The 18,946-nt window shown below is 40.1% G+C and overlaps 1 protein-coding gene across 1 annotated transcript in view; it reads right to left on the bottom strand.

The window, feature by feature from the left end:
* Nucleotides 1-17,061, bottom strand: part of PTN (pleiotrophin) — a gene marked incomplete at its 5' end in the record, with an annotated part of 101,042 nt that extends 83,981 nt beyond the window's left edge. The window contains one exon of the mRNA XM_046668949.1: nt 16,815-17,061. Coding sequence (XP_046524905.1) covers nt 16,815-17,061 — 247 coding nt within the window. The remainder of the gene's footprint in view (nt 1-16,814) is intronic.
* Between the last annotated feature and the right edge of the window lie 1,885 nt (nt 17,062-18,946).

Raw genomic sequence — 18,946 nt, forward strand, 5'->3', positions numbered from 1 at the left:
ACCAGGACATTTCCTGCCTCTTCTACTCACAACTGAACTGGGGATTGGAAATGCCACAATTTTGACTTTCTGAGCTCTCTTTTCTTTTAACAAAACCGAAAAAAAGATTTTTAAGGAAGAAAAATTTAAAAGATCCATGTGCCTCGACTCTGCCCTCACTATGAAGGATTCCGCGGAGTTGGATAAAGAAAATACCTAAAAGAAAGGGAGAGTCTTCCTTCCCCAGCAGGGTGTGTGGTGAAGGAGGTGCTGACTCTGGGGAGTTAAGTGCATTACAAAACATCCTCGGGGACAGGAACAAAGAACATAAGAAACTTTCTCCCTTTGTGGGTCCGGCACATTGTTTTTCTCCACATATTTTAATCAATATTAGTGGAACCATAACAATCTGGCTTTCACCGTCACTCTGGTGTTGAGTTTCATGAGTAACGACTTTTTCCACTGGCTGCAGAAGTAATGACTGTATACATGCCTGGCAGAAGCTCATTCATCTGAGCAAAGGAAAATGAGCAGTTTCAAGGAAAGAGTGGGCACCTCAGCATAGTGAATCAGTGGGCATCAAAAACACAGTTACTCAAATTACAGAAGGCTCTTGTAGGCAGACTGATCTCTTTTGTAAGAAGTGGCTTCAAATGGTTCTGTGTACATATGAAATATCTAGGCCTGGTTATAGAGTTTTCTTCAAAGCCGATGCATCCAAGGAAACCTTAAAATAAGGAGCAAAGTAATAAAATGTATTCTCCAGAAAATAAGTGTTAACGTGGTCTTACCTCATTCTAGCAAAAGTATGTTGCGAGACCTCCTGGGGAGGAAAGTACAGTAATGAGCCAGGGAATTTGAGTTTAGATGGCAGCCTGCTTACCACTGACCAAGTGACACATGCCTGAGGCAAATTCTCATCAAACAGCCTCCCCAGACATTGAGGGTGCCCACAAAGTTCAGGAGATCCGAGAAGCTTGCGTTCCGCTCACACTCCGTTGTGAGGAGAATCCTGTCTTTCCACAATTCCTTCAGGCCCAGAACACTTCCCCCAAATCAGCTCTATCTCTAAATTTCTTCTTTTTATCTATGGCACCAGCATTCTCCCAAATTCATCAGCTTTAACATCTCATTGTTCACTCACCCTTCGTGTACCCACTTTCCATCCTAAGGTCTAGATTTCAGATAGCTTTTTATTTTCTTTCGTAGTGTCTCTAGAAAGGATTCTTCCTAACTACAAACTTACACCAAGGCACCAGAAATTCATGCTCTCTTTTTCTTTCTTTCTTTATTTCATTCATTATCGTGCAAAGGATTGGGCTAAGAGTTCCATGGTTAAGTAGGGAAAAGATAGTCATTTAAAGTAACTGTTATATGACAAGAATGAAGTAAGGATTCATACTATTGCCTCTGCCTAGAAGTCCCACTTTCTCCCTTGTCTCGTCAGTCTCTAAACATAGTCAGGAGACACTTTCTCCTGGAAGCTGCCCCGAATCCATTCCCAGTTGAATTAGGTGTCTCTCCTACAGGCTTTCTAAAGTGCTTATCGAAATCATTGCACTGACATTGCACTGATTAGATGTTTATGTGCCCGCCCCCCAACTAGACTGTGAGATTTGAAGACAGTGTTGTATTCATCTCTGTATCCCTAGTACTTAACACAGAGCCCAGCACATTGCGTGCGTGGCATATTTTTGAATGAATGAATGAATAAAAAATTATAAAAGAAAAATCATAGGAAGTTGTGGAATAGAAAAGGGAGTAAGTATTCATTTTAACTAGGGGAATAAAGACGATTTTCATGGAGGAGATGGTGTTTAAGCAAAGCGCTGAAGCGTGAACAGGATTTCCAGAATTTGAAAAGATCAAGTGTTTGTGGGGGAAGGGTGGTACACTGAGGATTACTTTCTAAAATCTAACTGATTCTCTCCATCTCCAATCTGTTACTTCTCTAAGAATAATCTTTCTACAAATAATAATACTCTACAAATAATAATACTCTACAAAATTTTCTTTCTTTCCCTGCTTGTGAGGAACTCTCCATGATTCTTTGCTCACTGACATGACAGAATTCAAGAAGGTTGGCTTGCACTTCAAGGACCTTGCTACTATTACCCAACACTTTTCTTAACTTTCACTCTCCGGCCACCCACTCTCTGCACAAATCAGGTCCATCTGTTCTGTGTCCCCCAATATCTTGCTCGTTTTCATCTCTTTGGTGTTCCTCTTTCTCCATCCTGCACCTGCAATGCTTTCCCCCTGCCTTTCTGCCATATACATTACTGCTCTGTCTTTGAAAATCCTACCCCCCTCATATAGCCTCGCTTTTCCACTTAAACTAGACTGCCTTCTTCCTCTAGATAACTTGATTGAACCACTTGCCTACCATTTATTCATATGCTACACTGTATGGTGTTCTAACCATAAGTCAGCTTTGTCCTGCCTGTGAAGACCCAACTAAGGTACCTACAGGCTAAGATAATAGATTATGTCTTTTTGTAACGTGCACAGTGTTTCAGACAAATATACTATTGATTAACAATTCTCAATAAATTAAACACTCCTCTAAGGATGTATGAGGGCTCATTATTTCAGGCAGATACCTTATTATTCAGCTACCAGGGATGAGGGTGCTTACAACAGATATGGGATTTAATTTAATGAGAAGAAATAAAATTCCACTAGAGTTTGTCTATGTTATGAAATCATTAACTTTTCCTATCTTACGAAATAAAAATTTTCTACTTCCCTCTTTCATTGGTAGAATTATAGTCATGGTTATTTTCACCACTTCCATGTAGCCAAAGTAATGACTTTTTTTTTTCTTTTACTGTGTGACTAGCCCTTTAAGATAGTTACATCTTTTTCACTGTTTTTGCCCTCATAATTGTGTGGCTCCTTCATGCTTTTCAGCCTTCCAGGCTTTGTCCTCATCAAACCACATCAATACCAGTCTCAAATCTTAATCGCTAAAAGACGTGTAGAGGGATAGAGGCTTAGCACTTGACTTCATCACACACACCAAGCTGTGGGGCATGGAGAATCCATCACCCAACCTTTCCCAGCCTCCGTCCATCTGTGCCCCACTGTTGGGTGTCCAAGCTCGACAGTGAATGCTTTCCAATGGGAAACTGTAGCAGGATTTGTTTCCCATCCTTTGGTCCCTATTGTAAGCTCAGCTGCACTGGAGCTAGCTGCTAATCAAAGCTGGAGACTCTCATACACAAACAAACACGCTATTGTGGCCTCCCCCAGGGCTGGAACACAGAAATCTAACAAACAATTTAGTCAGGTGATAGCAGCCTGGAGGAATAGATAGAGCATCTCCTAGACACCCTTCTGCCTAACTCTCCCTATTCCCTTCTTCAGCAAAAGCCAGTTGAATCACCAGGCCAGGCAAATTGGTGCTTGAGAAAACAATGGAGAATGAAACAATATACAATAACATGCAATCAAAGAGGTCTAGTCTATGACAGGATTCTTTCTCCAAGAGAGGGTATTCTCCTGATCATAGTGAGGTAGAAATAAATTGCATAGTATGAGAATTTATATTCCTGGACACTGGCTAGGGGGAAGAAGGAAATATTGAACCCAAATATCTTCATATACTCCCTGGGCCCTTGTCATAGAACATGGGATGGAGGTAGAAAAGCATGATGCTTAAGAGCTCTGTGGTTAGAAATATTTGGACTACAAACTCAATTCTACCTCTCACTAGTTTGTGATCCTGGACAAGTTACTTAACCATTCTGAGACTCAGTTTCCTCATTTTTCAACTAAGAAGGAAAATAGTGTTTATCCCATGGGGTTGTTGGGATAAGCCAGTACTGAATGTAAAGTTCTAGTACTGAGCCCTAAATATAGGAGCTCTCAACAAATATTAAATATTATTATTAAAGTGTGTGAATTGTGCCAGAAAGGAGAAAGGAGAAAAATAATAAGAAAAGAAAGCAAAGTCTTCAGCTTCTAGAAGTAGCCAACCATAAAGAACAAAGGCTGGCTCTGAAAGTTCCTATGAACAGCATCTCAGTGGTGCTGGCAGGTCCTGAACTTTGACTTACTGCTGTGTGACCCCAGAGCACATCAAGGGAAGTTAAGGATGCCAATGGCCTGCAAGAAGCCGAGATACAAGATGTCTTCATACAATAGCAGGAGGCGGGACTCTGGGTGCCTGAACGTTGATAAAGGAAATATCCCTGAGTATGAAGGATGGAGCAGAAAAGAAAAGCTGGGATACCAAAGTAAACAATTGCTCATGTCACAATTTTTGGCTAGGGCAGCCAGTTAATACAAACTGAGCACCTATTATGTGCTGGTTGCTATTTGGGCAGTGGTAAAGTAAAAGAAGAACTAGAAATGATCATCTAGCAATATAGTAGGAGCAGTGACAGGACCACTGAAACTCAGAATTAATATAGCAACTTCTTTTATTTCAAAGAACAAATAATTTAAGATGATTTAACAATTGAAGCATCTTCATATTGAAATGAACCTACAAATGGAAATAATATCAGTTAGATGCTGTCTTGAGGAATATATTCTAAGATCTGCAAATTTGCTTCAAGAAACACCAGTCAATATTTCCATGTCTTATCCTTTCTAGTATGTACTTTAAATGTCCCTCACTTGCACATGGTGCTCCTCATTGGGTGTTTCCTCATCCTCACTCAGTAAAAGTCAAATTTAACTGATAAGCCACAGTCCCACAGTTTCTCCATTTCCACCCTCTGGAAGAATTTTGTTACTTGCTCCTTAAAGCCTTACTAATTGGTCTGTACTTCACTTCCACAAATCTCACCTCTTCCAATTCAGAGGTTTCCAGCCACTCTGCAGATCTAAAGAACACTCCACTCTCACTGCAGCACTATGAGTCATAATAAGTACAAATATTTGAACATTCTTAAGGGACCAAGACATTCTTAAATTCCACCAAGAATAGAGATAAGGAATCCCATAACACATAGGATGAGCAATGAGGTTCATTCCCTTTTGAGGAAAACAGCCTCTAATACTTAGGCTAATCTTCCTCACCAAAGAAACATTAAAGTAACCCTAAGAAGAGTATACACCTGCCCCTGTTCTATGCCTGTTTTCAACTGTTGCTGAAGTTCTAAAGGGTAATGAAAAACCTGCTTACACCTTAGTATGGACTTGGAAATCAGATAAGGAAGGAGTCAATCTGAGATGGGAAGAAGACATGGGAATATTTGTTCTTCAAAGTAAAACTAGAATTTTTAATAGAAATGCCCAAGCCTGAACTTTTTCTCATTTAAACAATATACTTAACGTTACACAACTGGTAAATGGAAGTTATGGTAGAAAACTAACCCAGGAAGCTAACTGGCCTGTGTTCAGCTAAGCCACGGGCCTGGAGGGATCCTGTTGTGTCCCAGCCCATGGAAGGGAGACTCTCAGTCTCCTCTTTAATTCCCTGTCATAATCCACCCCCATGGTAGAGAAGACATGATTGGAAACAATAGAGTGTGGACAGCTTTACGGAAGAGTTGGCACCAGTGACAGAACTGGTAGCCCTGCATCCAAGATTACTCAGGTCCTATCTGAGGCAGGAACTATTCATTGGAACAACTGATATTGCTTTGTCTTCAAAAGCTTCCTCTGAGAAGATCAAGAAGAGGACAGGGTTGCCCCACAGAGCCAAACCAACTTCATGGAATAATTACACCAAGATGCATCTAGAGCCTGGGAGATCTGGAAAGCAAACAAGACAAATCTACCCCAGAGAAATCTCCTAACCAGCCCCACCAGAGCCAGATGGGCCCAAGGGACCAAAGATAGTCACCCAGCAGTTCATCTGCAGTCAATGCTATCTAATAGAATTTTCTGTGAGGTCTGAAGTTTCTCTCCGCAAATGTAGGGCTTCTATCAGATTTTTGGAAGGTTTCCCTAAGGTTTCAGTTCACGTCCACTTCTATTGCTTTTGTCTTCTCAGTTCTGCTACCTTTGAAGTTAACTGCTCTCCTTTTAATCTCTTGTGAGAGAACATCACTGGATGAGACATTAGAAACCCACAAAGTTTTCTTGCTTTTAGGAAATGTGGATCTGGTTAGGAATTGGTAAAAATCCACCTCTACCCACTTATTCTTGCTGAATTGCTTTTGATCTATTTCTCCAACCCAAATTCATCTATGACAGCCTTGAAGCACAGCTTCAAATGCCCAGGTATCACGTATCAGAGAGCAAACCCTGTGATCCCTAACCATCAGACTAAAACAGCTATTTAAAAAGGCTAAACCTCATTTCAGGCTCAAGTTGTGGGAATCTCAACCCTGGCGTAGACCACAAAAGCATTAACTTTCCCCCATCCTCTACAAACAGAAATGTGGTTCTCAACCCCAAATTTGATCTGACTCACTTTAAACTAGAGCCAATTTGTACACTCGTCATTCCAAATAATAACAAAGCAAATAAATAACTCCCCAAAGGGTGCCAAGCCCTGGAGCGACATGCATCAAAGAGGTTTGCTCCTCTTGCACTTTCCCCACCTGCAGTGCATTAGGCCCACTCCTGTCATCCCAGAACACACAGAGGTCCCCCGGGCCCCTGGGACCTGCTAAAGGGGCCAGGTTGGATCTGGGCAGGATCAGGCAGCTGTGGCTTCCCTGGGGAGACTTTACCCCTGGATATGTATCTGGAAGGGTCCTCAAGGGTAAGAATGGAAGACGATGTTTACTCAGCTTGACCTTTAGTTGGCACACACTAAGTTCCACAGGATTATTTGTTCCCATCTAAACAGCACATCTTTTGCTGGGACAAAGAACTTTTTGTTTGTTTCATGGGATTATGTCCGTTTGTTTGTATTTTTCTATTTCCAACTTTTTTATGAGAGTCCGTAACGCTAATTTATTAAGCTTTTTTATGATTTAAATTTACCCATATCAAACCAAATAAGTTGAATTTCCATCTTAATTGGCCCATTTAGTAGAAACAAATGCACATGTTAACGTATGTACAGCTATTAAAAATGTAGTGTGCGTCGGTTGTAATGCTGATTTAAAAAGCAGGACAGAAAGTGATTCCTACAACTACTTTAAAAAGTTACATCAGAAAAACTGTAAAAGTATAGCAGAGTGCTAATAGTGGTATCTATTTTGAGGATGCTTATAAGTGAGGTTTTTCCCTCTTTGTAATTTTTTAAAGTTTGAATTTCTTGTACCATGAACACATATTTTTCCTAGAATGAGAAAAAAATGATGTGTTTCTTCAGGCATATATTTGTGTTTTCCTAATAACAAACATAAGGGAAAAAAATGCTTTTCATCATTTTTCACATGGTTAAAATTAATCAACCTTCTCACAAATTTGACATGCATTGAGCTGTATTTGAGAGCATACCGTCAGAGACAGGAAATTTAATAGTGAAATGTATATTGTATACCAGAAAATAGGATAGGAAGAAAGGGGCTATTTTATTGTTTCAAGATTTAAGTACCTACACATGTTAAAATAATCAATAAACTACCAGCTTTCTTTCCAATAGCAGCTTCAGGCTTCCTCATTCACACCCCTTATACCATATTTAAAGAAAAATATTGCACACACAAGGCAACATTTTTTTTATAGAAATTATTTTTCGGAGAAATAAACTGACCCTTGCAAAAGATTCTCCAAAGCTGCAGGGTTTTTGTTTTGTTTTTTTTAAAGCCAAAGATCCAACTTCTGACTTAATATGGACACTCCATCTGGCCAGCCGGCAGATGCCCAGCGGAACCCCTCCGATGTTCTTATGCTCAGAAATGAAGGCCACTATACGTTAAAACCTCAGAAATGATTCTCTGCTACCGGGAGCAATAATTCCATGGCTAGGTTTTAGAAAAGGTCATATTATCAGCAAATATGGAAGGCCATTATGAAAACATTGTTTTAAAGTTTTGTATGGTCTCCATTTGTTTTGGCCTGAATGAAAATTTTCTCCATTTCCTAAGAGTGTTACCAAGATGTGTTCCGTATCAATTAATTCTAGACTCAGAGGCAAAAAACCCCTGCTCTTTCTCTAGGCAACCCAATGTCTCCCAGGAAGTCACACAGATGGGTGAGACCTGCTCTACTTCCAGTCTAGTTTGGAAGGGGACAACTGAAGGGAGTAATAGATGTTCGACGCCTAAAGAAGAGAATACTCCAGCACCAAGAAAACATATTACATTATATCCTTTCCATATTAAGAATGAAGTTTCCTGAACACTTCTCAATAGATTTTAAGGCAAATTAAGAAGGCTGCATTTGGATCACTTACATTCTCTCCAGGGAAAGGTCTAGAAGCACTGGTAAAGAGACCCACATACACACCTGGCAAGGGGCCTTTTACTCTTAAGAGGCTTTGGTCGAGTCAATAGCAATTCATATGGTGACTGTAAATTTCCTTTATAAATAATCAAACATTGTAAATATTATTTGGACATGAAGCTTTTGCATGTAGCAAGAAGTGTTAGTGCCAATGACTCTCATTGTTTTTGTTAAGCTATGGATGTCATGACTGGAGAGCTCTGATCCTTCTTCCATTCTCTCAAGTTTGTTGAACTAAACACTAGTGGCTGGCTACTCAAAGTGAGATCCCCAGGCCAGCAGCATAGCTATCACCGGGAGCTTGTTGGAAATGCAGACTCTGAGAGTCCACGGAGACCTACTGAATCAGAATCTGCATTTCAGCAAGACCTCCAGGTGACCCATATGCACATTAGAGTATGAGATGCACAGCTATAGCGTAAACAAAGTGTTGCTAGTCAATCGTAAAAACCTAAATTTAGTGAGAATAACTCATTGAAAACTTTGGTATGTATCCTTGACAACTCTTGGGAAGAACTATAACATAAAATTTCGTAAAAGAATTCATAACCATTTTAATTTAGCCTTTTTTAGAATTGTCTACTCACTGTTTTTTCACTATGACTCAGATTTCTTTTTCTTCACACCCGTCACACATCTTTCCTCCTACTCACTTCATCAGGTCAAACTTACCTTCTGGGATCTGAGGCAATCTCTAGGTGTCCTGAGAAAATGACAATGACAAGCAGCAGAATTGGGGAAAGAGAAAGACAGAACTGGCCCCACTGATTTTATTAATAATAGTTCACGTGTAGTAAGACAGTCTGCAGTTTATAAACATTGCATTGTCACAGTTTACCTTTACCACCAACCTGTGTAAGTAAAGCAGATAGTATCATCATCATTGTCATCATCTTATACTGAAAAGTCTGAGATTCCAGGAGATTCAATGACATCCTCAGCATCCCGTACCAAACAACAGACAGAACTGTGATGAGATAAATGTGGGTTCTTGAATCCAAACCTTGACTCCTTCCTCTGAGCTGATGCCTCCATGATGGCAGCAGGAGTCAGGGAGAACATGGTTATGGGCATCACTAATGTCAGCGATAAGGTGGGTGCACCTTAGATTGGGAGTGTTCTGTATGCACAATGCTCTCCTAGACACTATGGGACAGGCCAAGGTCAACAATCTGATTTGGGGACCCTACATGTCAAACACCCCAGGTCTTGAGCATGAGCACATGTTCTACATATTTCTTTTCAGAAGAAAGGAGTTTTGGATCTTTATTTAGAGAGAATGATCTGACAGTGTGGAGAGGAGAAGCATTTCAAGAAGCAGAGAGTCTCCCTTAGGTTTATGTTTGTATGTTTGTTAGAAAACTCAACTGGGCATGAGAAATAAAAGCCATAGAGCAGGCAGATCAAAGGGGGACTTTTATGGGGTGCAATCAGCATTTTCATCATCCTCATCACACACTCCTAGCAGTCAGACTCTTGGTTCAGTCCTTCACATTCATTTTCTACATTAACACTCATGTCAGTCCTAGGAGGTAAGTATTAGTGCCTTCATTTTAGGGACAAGGAATTTGAAGTAAGAGAGACCACAATATTTGTTGATGGTCAAACAGCTAGTAAGAAATGTAGCTGTAGCTTACACCTTGATTTCTTTGGCCTTGGAGCTCAAATACTGGAGAGTTGGGGCTAATGTTTCTAATGCATCACCTGCATCCAGATGACCTATCACGTGTCCAGGTTCCTTGATTCCACCCGTCAAATCAGAATCTCTGGGGATGGGCCCCAGGCATCTGGATGCTAAGACATGACTCTAGTTACTCTGATAATCATTGAAGACAGGGAACCACTACCAGAGGTTATCTGGCCTCTTTTGTACATACATTGGAGTTTAGGTTAGATATGAGAGGCAACTGGGAGACAAAATTAATTAGCCAAAGAAAAAGATGGCATTATATTATAGAGAAAAAAATCCCCAAACTGGCAATTTTAAGACCTTTGTTTTAAAACTAGTATGGCATTTAATGGGGTCACCTTAACCTCTCTAAGCTTAAGTGTCCACATCAATCAAAAAAAAAAAAAAAAACCCTGCTCAACCTACCTAAGTAGAATTGCTGCAAAATATGATGAGAAAATAAGTGTGAAAAGTTCTGAAAAGCAAATGTTTTACAGCTACATTGGAGTTATGATGAAAATAATGCTTCAAGTGATCAGTCTTGTAGCTTTGAATTATAGGGCTTGTTAAAGAAGAGGTAGGATTTTTCTCTCCATTATGGAGGTAGCCATGAGTCAGGAATCATAGAAGGTTTGGGGCCTTAAACTGAATGAGGTGGAGTATGCGTAGGAAGACACTCCAGAGACCTGGCAGGCATATATGACCTTTGGAATGAAGGAGTGAAGAAAAGAGAGACAGAGAGGCTTCTTCTAGAGGTTCAAGGCTGAGAATGGGGGTGCTCAGATTTAAATAGGAAATTGGTACCAAGTGATGTTTAGGGAGATTAGGTATAGAGGACAGTCAAGGTCAGTGGAACATTAAGGGCAGAGAAAATGGTATTCAGAGTCATTTATTTAGTTTTCACTCATTTGCCAAACACTTACTGGGCATTTTCTATGGGCCTATGCTAGATATCCTAGCGTTCTTGAGGTGAATGAGAAAAAGTTTCTGCCTTCAAGGGTGCATGATGTGGGTGGGGTGGAGCTGGTGGTAAAGGTGAATAATTATGACAGGTAAAAGATGTGCTCTTCCAGTGTCAACACTGCTGGGAAAGCAGGAGTTGAAGTCACTGGAAGGGGTGATGGAGAGGCCGAGAAGAAAAGAGGAGGGGACAATCAGAGCTCCATTTGGAGGGAGGATTCACCTGGGGAAACGCTCCCCGGGGGCCTTCAATCCCCTATTCATTGACAGTTTCATCCAAATGCCACAGCTGAAGTTGGAGGATTTGCTTTCTTTTCCTTATGTCTGTATTTCCACTGAAGGACAGTCATCTCATATCTGGTATAAATTTTTTCTGAAAAGAACACCTAGGGTGAACTCTCATGCCTTCAAAATTATATTTATTCTAAATAATTAAGACTGATTTCTTAAGATGTCACTTTCAATATTTTTTTTTCTGGTCTATTATGTGGCAAATGCGAAATGAAAACACAAAGGAATTGAGAGTCCAATTTCTCTTCCAGAAAGAAAGCATTAAACCAACAAAAGGACAAAGATGCTTTTGAAATAAATATTATTACCTTCTCCATTTAGCCTTTTGTGAGTTACACTTTCCTTTTTCTCATAAAAATGTTTTTTATCCCTTTGTCGCTGGAACTGCTTAGGACAAAAAACCTTGTATGCACATATCTTACTCTAACTTGTGTTGTAGTAACTTGTGTTTTAATCTTATTATTAACATATACATTGAGTAGACCATAAGCTGCTTGAAGGCATAGTTATTTTTTCGTATCCCCATCACACTCCCTGACATGTAATAGGGCAGTCAATATCTGTAGACGTGTGTTAGGGACAAGAATAAAATAATAAGAAATCCTTTACTTCAATCCACTTCCCCAACAGGATTACACTCAAATCATTCCCATCCCTATTCATTCAAAAACCACTTTAAAATGTGAGACTAAAGCTCAGTAGAGAATGGAGAAATTTGAGAGTTTTCTCAATGAAAATTGGAGTAGAAACACAAAGAGGAGTCATGATCAATATGAAAGCATTTGGAGAGAGGATGATGAAGAGAGAGGAGAAGAGAGAGAATTGAAATATTTGGAAAGGAATGTCCACATTTTGAAGGTGACGGTGAAAAAGGAAAAATCAAAAAAAAAAACAGATGAGAGGAGTGGCCAAAGAAGTTGGAAAAAAACTAAGATAATAATATGTCAAGGAGGTTACAGTAAAAGATAAGAAGGTGATGTTAGCAGGCAAAGCTGCTGCATGGTTAAAAAAAAAAAAGGAAAAAACGCAAAAAGCCATTGATTTGATGAAATGAACTGTGACTTTTTAAGTGTTTCTTCCAGAGATGGGTGAGGGTATAATGGATTTTTCATTGTTTGAGATCTCTTTTAATTGAATTTCTAATAAAAGATTTCACAGGTTAGCACCATTTGCCATTCACAAAGTGTTTGGAATTGTAAAATCGTGAGCCCTAGAGAAAAGAACCTTCTGTGTTGTATTTAAATATACTACATTGTCCAGCAAAGAATTATGCATCCTGCACATATATAACAAATACTGTTTATTACTGTTAAATTGACTTGCCATAGTAGCAAGAAACATTGTATTGTTGAGGTGGTACCTAGGAAGGCATGATGGAGATAAATAATCCTGGCTCCATCCTTTCATCGAAGTTGAGAATCTGAGAGGAGAATGAAGCCAACGTTTATTGTAGTGATGAAAGGGTAAGCTGATCCTCACCACAGACTGAGTCAAAAAGGAAAAAAATCTAGTGGAGTCGATAGAGAGTACATTGGCCCTGAAAACAAATTTGGGTTAACCAGGTCAGAAAAATGTCAAAATTCTGGGTAGCAAGGTCAAACCTTCCATGGATTCCAAGAAATGGGCAACCATTTCTGATACACATGTACATAAATGGATATATGATGTCATAGATGTGGGGATGAAATTGGGCAAGACATCCTGGGACTTCTTGGATGAGAAATGATGGCAACCAGATCAATAAAAGGAAGAAATGAGAGCCAGAGAAGGGGGAACAAGTGAGTGTAAAATTTGGAAGTAGAAACAAAAGGTTAGAAATACAGCATGCTATTTGTGTTTTTAAATGATGCTTTGGGTTTTACTAAGCACAATTCCTAGAATCAAGAGCCTAAGTATCAGTTACTATGACTCACTTCTTTCAAGATTAATATACAGCAAGAGATTTCTTTTTTTATGAGTATTATGTTTAAGAATGTAGAATTCTGCTTTTAGGAGACTCACTATGATTATCTTTTTTAATTTAAAATAAAATTTTATCTAAACCTACTGTGAAGAAATGTCTCCAAAATAAAGCCCAGTAGAAGAAATTAAATTTTATTTCTCAAAATACCTCAGGTATGAAATATCCACTGTGTTCCTTGCCTACCCTAAAGAAATAAGGATTTGTGGTGAATGTGATCTACATAATTGAATACAAATATTACCATAATGATAATACCCTCTGATAATGTTACATTATAGCTACCCTTTTAAACCACAGAAATTTTAACTTCTTGTTTACCAAACACTAAAATAGGGAGGAACAAAAGGCTTCTTATATTGGACAATCTAGAAAGATTATATGTATGACACCATGAAAACTATGCCATATAAATGACTGGCATGAAGTGCATGGAAAAATGGCCCAGTGAATGGAAACTTGAATTGGCCACAAACAGCAAGAATGGAGAACAACTTTCCAAAGTGAGGCCATGACCCAAATTTCACTCAAGCCAATTGACTCTGGATGAAAAAAAGCAGACTCAGCTCATAAAAACAAGGTCCATATCTGAATGCTATTTTACCCCAGGGCAATGACACGGCCTTGTGCCACGTGGAGACAAAAATTCTTCTGATTATCCATTAGAACAGCAGCCAGAGGAGACAACATTCCCTTGTAGAGAAGCCCCACTGAGCATCCAAGCAACGGAACAAGGGCAGTGGGAGAGCACTCCCTCAGCCTCAGCCAGATGCTCTAGAGGAAACCACACCTGCATCTGGGCTGAGGCTGAGGTGCACCCAGGTGTAGGTAGAACACGTTTGTTCCCTGATCATCCTGGGTGGTCTCAATTTGGACATTACCTTTAGGAAGGAAGTCAAGGACAACTCGCCTCATCACTGTGCCACCATATTAAAAAGCCTAAGTCTTAGGAGAACTGGAATTTGTATTCTGAATTCTGACTTCTGGCCCTCCATCTATCGTTAACTTACTACACCATTTTGAACAAGCCAACTAAACTCACTCTCTTGAGAAAATTTTGAATAGCAATAAAAACACCACATGGCAAATAGGAATACGATCAGAATTCACGTGAGACTGTATTTAAATGAGAAAGCAAGAGTAACTTCAAAGGGAAAACAAAACACTTAAAATATTTAATTTCTAAGATTTATTTTATTGATAAAAGTGATTAAACTATTTGGGGACCTTATTTCTCTCAGGTTATTTTTTTTTTTAATTTTTTTAAATTTTTTTGAGGAAGATTAGCCTTGAGCTAACTACAGCCAATCCTCCTCTGTTTGCTGAGGAAGACTGGCCCTGAGCTAACATCCGTGCCCATCTTCCTTTACTTTCTACATGGGATGCCTACCCCAGCATGGCTTGCCAACCGGTGCCTTGTCCACACCTGGGATCCGAACTGGCGAACCCTGGGCCGCCGAGAAGCAGAACGTGCCAATTTAACTGCTGTGCCACCGGGCTGGCCCCTCTCAGGTTATTTTTAATGATTAGGTTTTGTGAAAATTTAAACCAGGCCATTGGCTTTATTGGAGTAAAAAAAAAATGCCCACTAAAAAAAAAAAAAAAATGTGGGCTCTGCCACATATTGCTAAAAGTAAAGGCCAAAAAAAGGTAGTTGGAAACTTTGAACAAATTATTCCAAATATCATGGAAACCTCAGAATTACATATTATTATATAAGATTACATAACATATATAACCTGTATGATACTATACCTGCTTTAAATATATATTATTCTCATTCGGTATAATACCTCACTTAAAAGTCAGGTAATAAAAGGTTATATATTAACAGTAGTTTCATTTCTCTTGCAGCTCTAGCTTTGAAAAGATAATGCAATTGTATCCGCAAGGAAACAGCTGGAATACAGCACCTCCTGTGGTTTTGCAAGGCGTCAGGTAGACATTCCTTGCAGAGGCCTTTCACTAGATGAGGAGAAAAATGTCCTAATGGGGGACAGTAGGAGAAGAAAGATGACCTTCTCAAGATTTAAAGGACAATTAGACAACTCCAAGCATAAAAGTTTCTTAAAGCACAGAATAATGGCATTGGGGCTTTTTTCAAAAAATAAAATAATAAAAAATCTCATCCTCTGGTTTAAATGAGAAAGTACAAATATCGCCACTCTGAAATAATTCATGTCCCAAAGGGGAGAAAAACGATACTATCCACTCTGATTTTCTTTGAATGTAACTGGACTATAAATGCTTTTTTTAACATTTGGTCTTTAAAGTATATAATTTACTTAAAAAGGAGCATAATAAAGATGGAAAATACAAGATTCATTTCCTATGCTTTTGTTTCACTCCCATTACCTTGTAACATTTCTACATATTAATTCATCCCCAGATGATCAAGGGGCTAAAATGGGCTCCACTGTTTCATCAGTTTCACATTTGCCTAAGATCATGAAATTGCTTCATTCTGTTATTAGTTCAAAAGCTCTTCTTGCTAGTTCCTGAATCTCCTCCCAGGCCCTTCCCTCCAACACACACCAACACACAGACACACACACACCACCTTTCTCAACCTGGTAAAGCAAAATGCCTTCTAAGATGAAAGATGCTAAAAGACTGGAACTTTGTCCCCCACTTTTTCCATTCTCCCCTCTCATCACCACCCCTCCCCCCACACGCCAATCCTATTTTTTCAACGTATCCCCAAACTTACAAAGCAGCTGTTAACAGAGAGAAGAGTGGGCTAACAACAGAGTGCACATAAACTCGGTGTGTGTTCTTGCGTTTGTGTGTGAGTGTGCGTGTGTGTTGTGTTAAGGAGAAAGGGGGGTGTGTGTGGTAAAGAGAAAGGAAGTTGTATGTTCTGTGTATCAAATAGGGAAGGGAGTTGAATACATTCCTCCATTTAAAATATTTGGTTAACTTAGAAACATCAACTGAGAAACTAAGTATCTGGCAAATTAGTAATAAATATACACTAGCTTTACGGGGGCAAAATAAAAAGTTCAAGTGTCTGTGTACAGGGCAGTTATTAAAGTCAGCATTCAAATGAGAGATGGCGTGTTAGTGTGCCTTTTAAACTTTGGATTTGATCATTTCTAGAATAGGCAGCACAAGCAGTGCTAGATGCTCCATGAGAGATGCTCAATGTCAGCTGGTACTGGGAGAAACAAGCCCCCACGTCATACCTAGAAATGCCAGCTAAGAGTCGTCATCTGGCAAGCCCTGGGGCAACGGGAGAAGCCGAGAAAGGGTAGGAAATGAGCCCTGCTTGCTCAGGCTGCCTTACTTTCTCTTCTCTCTGAGACCCAGCCACAGACACACCTACTAAAGAGGTTTCACAGGGAGCAAAGCCCCTGCATGTTCTCCAGCTGGCAGCAGAAACACTATCCAAATGCATGCGTAACATCACAAAAGCAACTTTCGTTCTGCTCATCTCAGGGCACGCAGACTATCCTCACCTGTCTCCCCCCAAATATGCCTCAGTTTACCTCTGGAGCAAATCTGCCTTGAAAACAGCCCCACCAGCAAAGACACCAAGGCAGCCTCTCTCTCACTCCCGCCACCATCATCTGCTGGCACCCAGAAAAGTGGCAGAAGGTGAAGGGAAACTCGATTGGAGACACCTCGGAGAATCGAGCAGTCCTTTTCACTTACTTTGAGTTGCAAATGTGCTCTGGGCGCTCCGGCTGCCTTTGTTGAAAGGGGCGAGGTGGTCTGCTCCGAGTCCAGGTACCCGAGTTGCTGCTGCTCGTGGCGCGGCGGCTGCTCCCTCCCTCCTAGACGGTGGTTCACTGCTCTCTTTCTTTCCCTCTCTCCCCCTTGGATTTTCCTCTGCTCTGCGGCTTCCTTGGCGGGATTTTCGGACTGGAAGGCGGGGAACCTGATCCTGCCTTGGACTCAATCACGCCCTGACAGGGAGGGAACGGAAGGGAAATGGAGACTGGGAGGGATGAGAAGAGCGGGCAGGGAGAGGACGCAGGCAGAGCGAGGGAGGGAGCGCGCCTTTCCGTCGCGAGCTGATTGGGAAGCTTATTAAAAGCACAGTTCTCCAGGGGCAGTCTCTCCCCCTAGGAGCAAGCACACGGATTTGAACCAAGAGGCCAGGAGATGGAACATTATTTTGGTTTTAGCAGAGACGACTACACGATATTTCTTTTCCAAACTTTACGCAAGACCTGTTTTTGAGATGGGTGCATACCTCAGTTTATCAAGTAGGACATCTTAAATGGACAATTGATGGCATTTTAGGTTACAGTTTTGACCCCCAGACAATTTTTTTTAAATGACATTAGGTATGAAAAGGAACAGTCTTCAAAACCAGCCTCTTATTCCTCCCCACCCCCAAATGCCTTCCCTCCACGCAGCTCCAGTTCCTTCAGCTGTCAGTGCCATCCCACTTGCAGTCACAAAATGTGCAAAGTACTTTTTTGCGCTTGTCACAAAGAGTGACAGATGTCTGCAAGTTCCCAATTAAATGCCACTTTCTTTTAGGAGGCTCTTTCCTTTTTTGGCTTTCTTGGTGCCTTTAGTGACTTAGTTAGTGACATGCTTTTGACATCCAAGAATTTAGGGGATTAATCAATGTAGCTCAACCTCTGGGGTTTGTAAAACTCGGAGGGTGGGCTTCATGGCTTTCTGGAATTTCTATTTTGTTCAACTGAGGAAAGATACTAAGGTAATATATCCAGGACTGTTTCAGTAACACATAGATGAATATTTATGATATATATGAGATAAAAGTATTGTGTAAAATGGTTAAGTATGAAACAAGTTTCCCCAAGTATTCTCAAAAAGTAAATTTTGAGATTTTCTCCACTCATCATTCTTTCCTGCTCCTCATCTTGCTCCTTTTTCTTCCTTCCAGCGTATCATTTGATGATGGCCACCTCAAATATGGTTGCAAAATTTACTTCCGTTTCCCATAGTTCTGAGGTTACATCCCTTCAGTTCAATTTGATAAATGTCTATCACATGCCTTATATAAATTTACATATGCTTCGAACCATACCTAAACCTCAAAATTAAAAGCATTGCTTTGTGACAAGTAGTTCTCGGGGACTTGGGGCTCTTATATTGACTGCTACCTGGACAAATGTCCCAGGGAATTGCCAGCTGGGGACAAAGAGGTGTCTCCACAAGTAGAGCTTTTAATCAATCAATCAATCAATTTTTTCAAAAAGAAGGCATCAGAAATTCAAATACACACCTCCAGTGGGAATCCATAACCAAACTCTCCATCCACATGCCACACACCAGCCTTGAATGGAATAAATGAGGAAGGAACCACCTGTCTTCCTTCTACACAGACTTCAAGTTGCCTGTTTTCTGTCTGTGATTCCATTGTCCCAATGATGCAAGCAATGTTTGTATTATTTAATCTGGTTTCACCTGCATAATTTATGGAAGAAGCCACACTACCATTTTATTATTATTATTTTTCCAAGGCCCTTTACCGAAAGAGACTTCTCAACATTCACGATCACTCCATGGGGATAGAGTTTCCAGGTCGTTAAACAAGGGCTCATCCATATTCTATTTCTTCCTAAACTTTATTTTAACATCTACAAATATAGCATGCTGCTACCCATTATTGTGGTGCTTATCTATAAAGTTGATAAAGTAAGCATGAGATCCCTCTGATTTCCACTCCATTACGTGTATCATATCAAAAATATAACCCTTCATTCAAATAGGAATATATGAAAATTATTTACATCAGTGGTTCTCAACCAGGAGCAATTGTGCCTTCCAGGGGACTTCTGACAATGACTGGAGACATTTTTGGT

The sequence above is a fragment of the Equus quagga genome, chromosome 8, assembly GCF_021613505.1.
Source record: "Equus quagga isolate Etosha38 chromosome 8, UCLA_HA_Equagga_1.0, whole genome shotgun sequence".
NCBI classification, from domain to species: domain Eukaryota; kingdom Metazoa; phylum Chordata; class Mammalia; order Perissodactyla; family Equidae; genus Equus; species Equus quagga.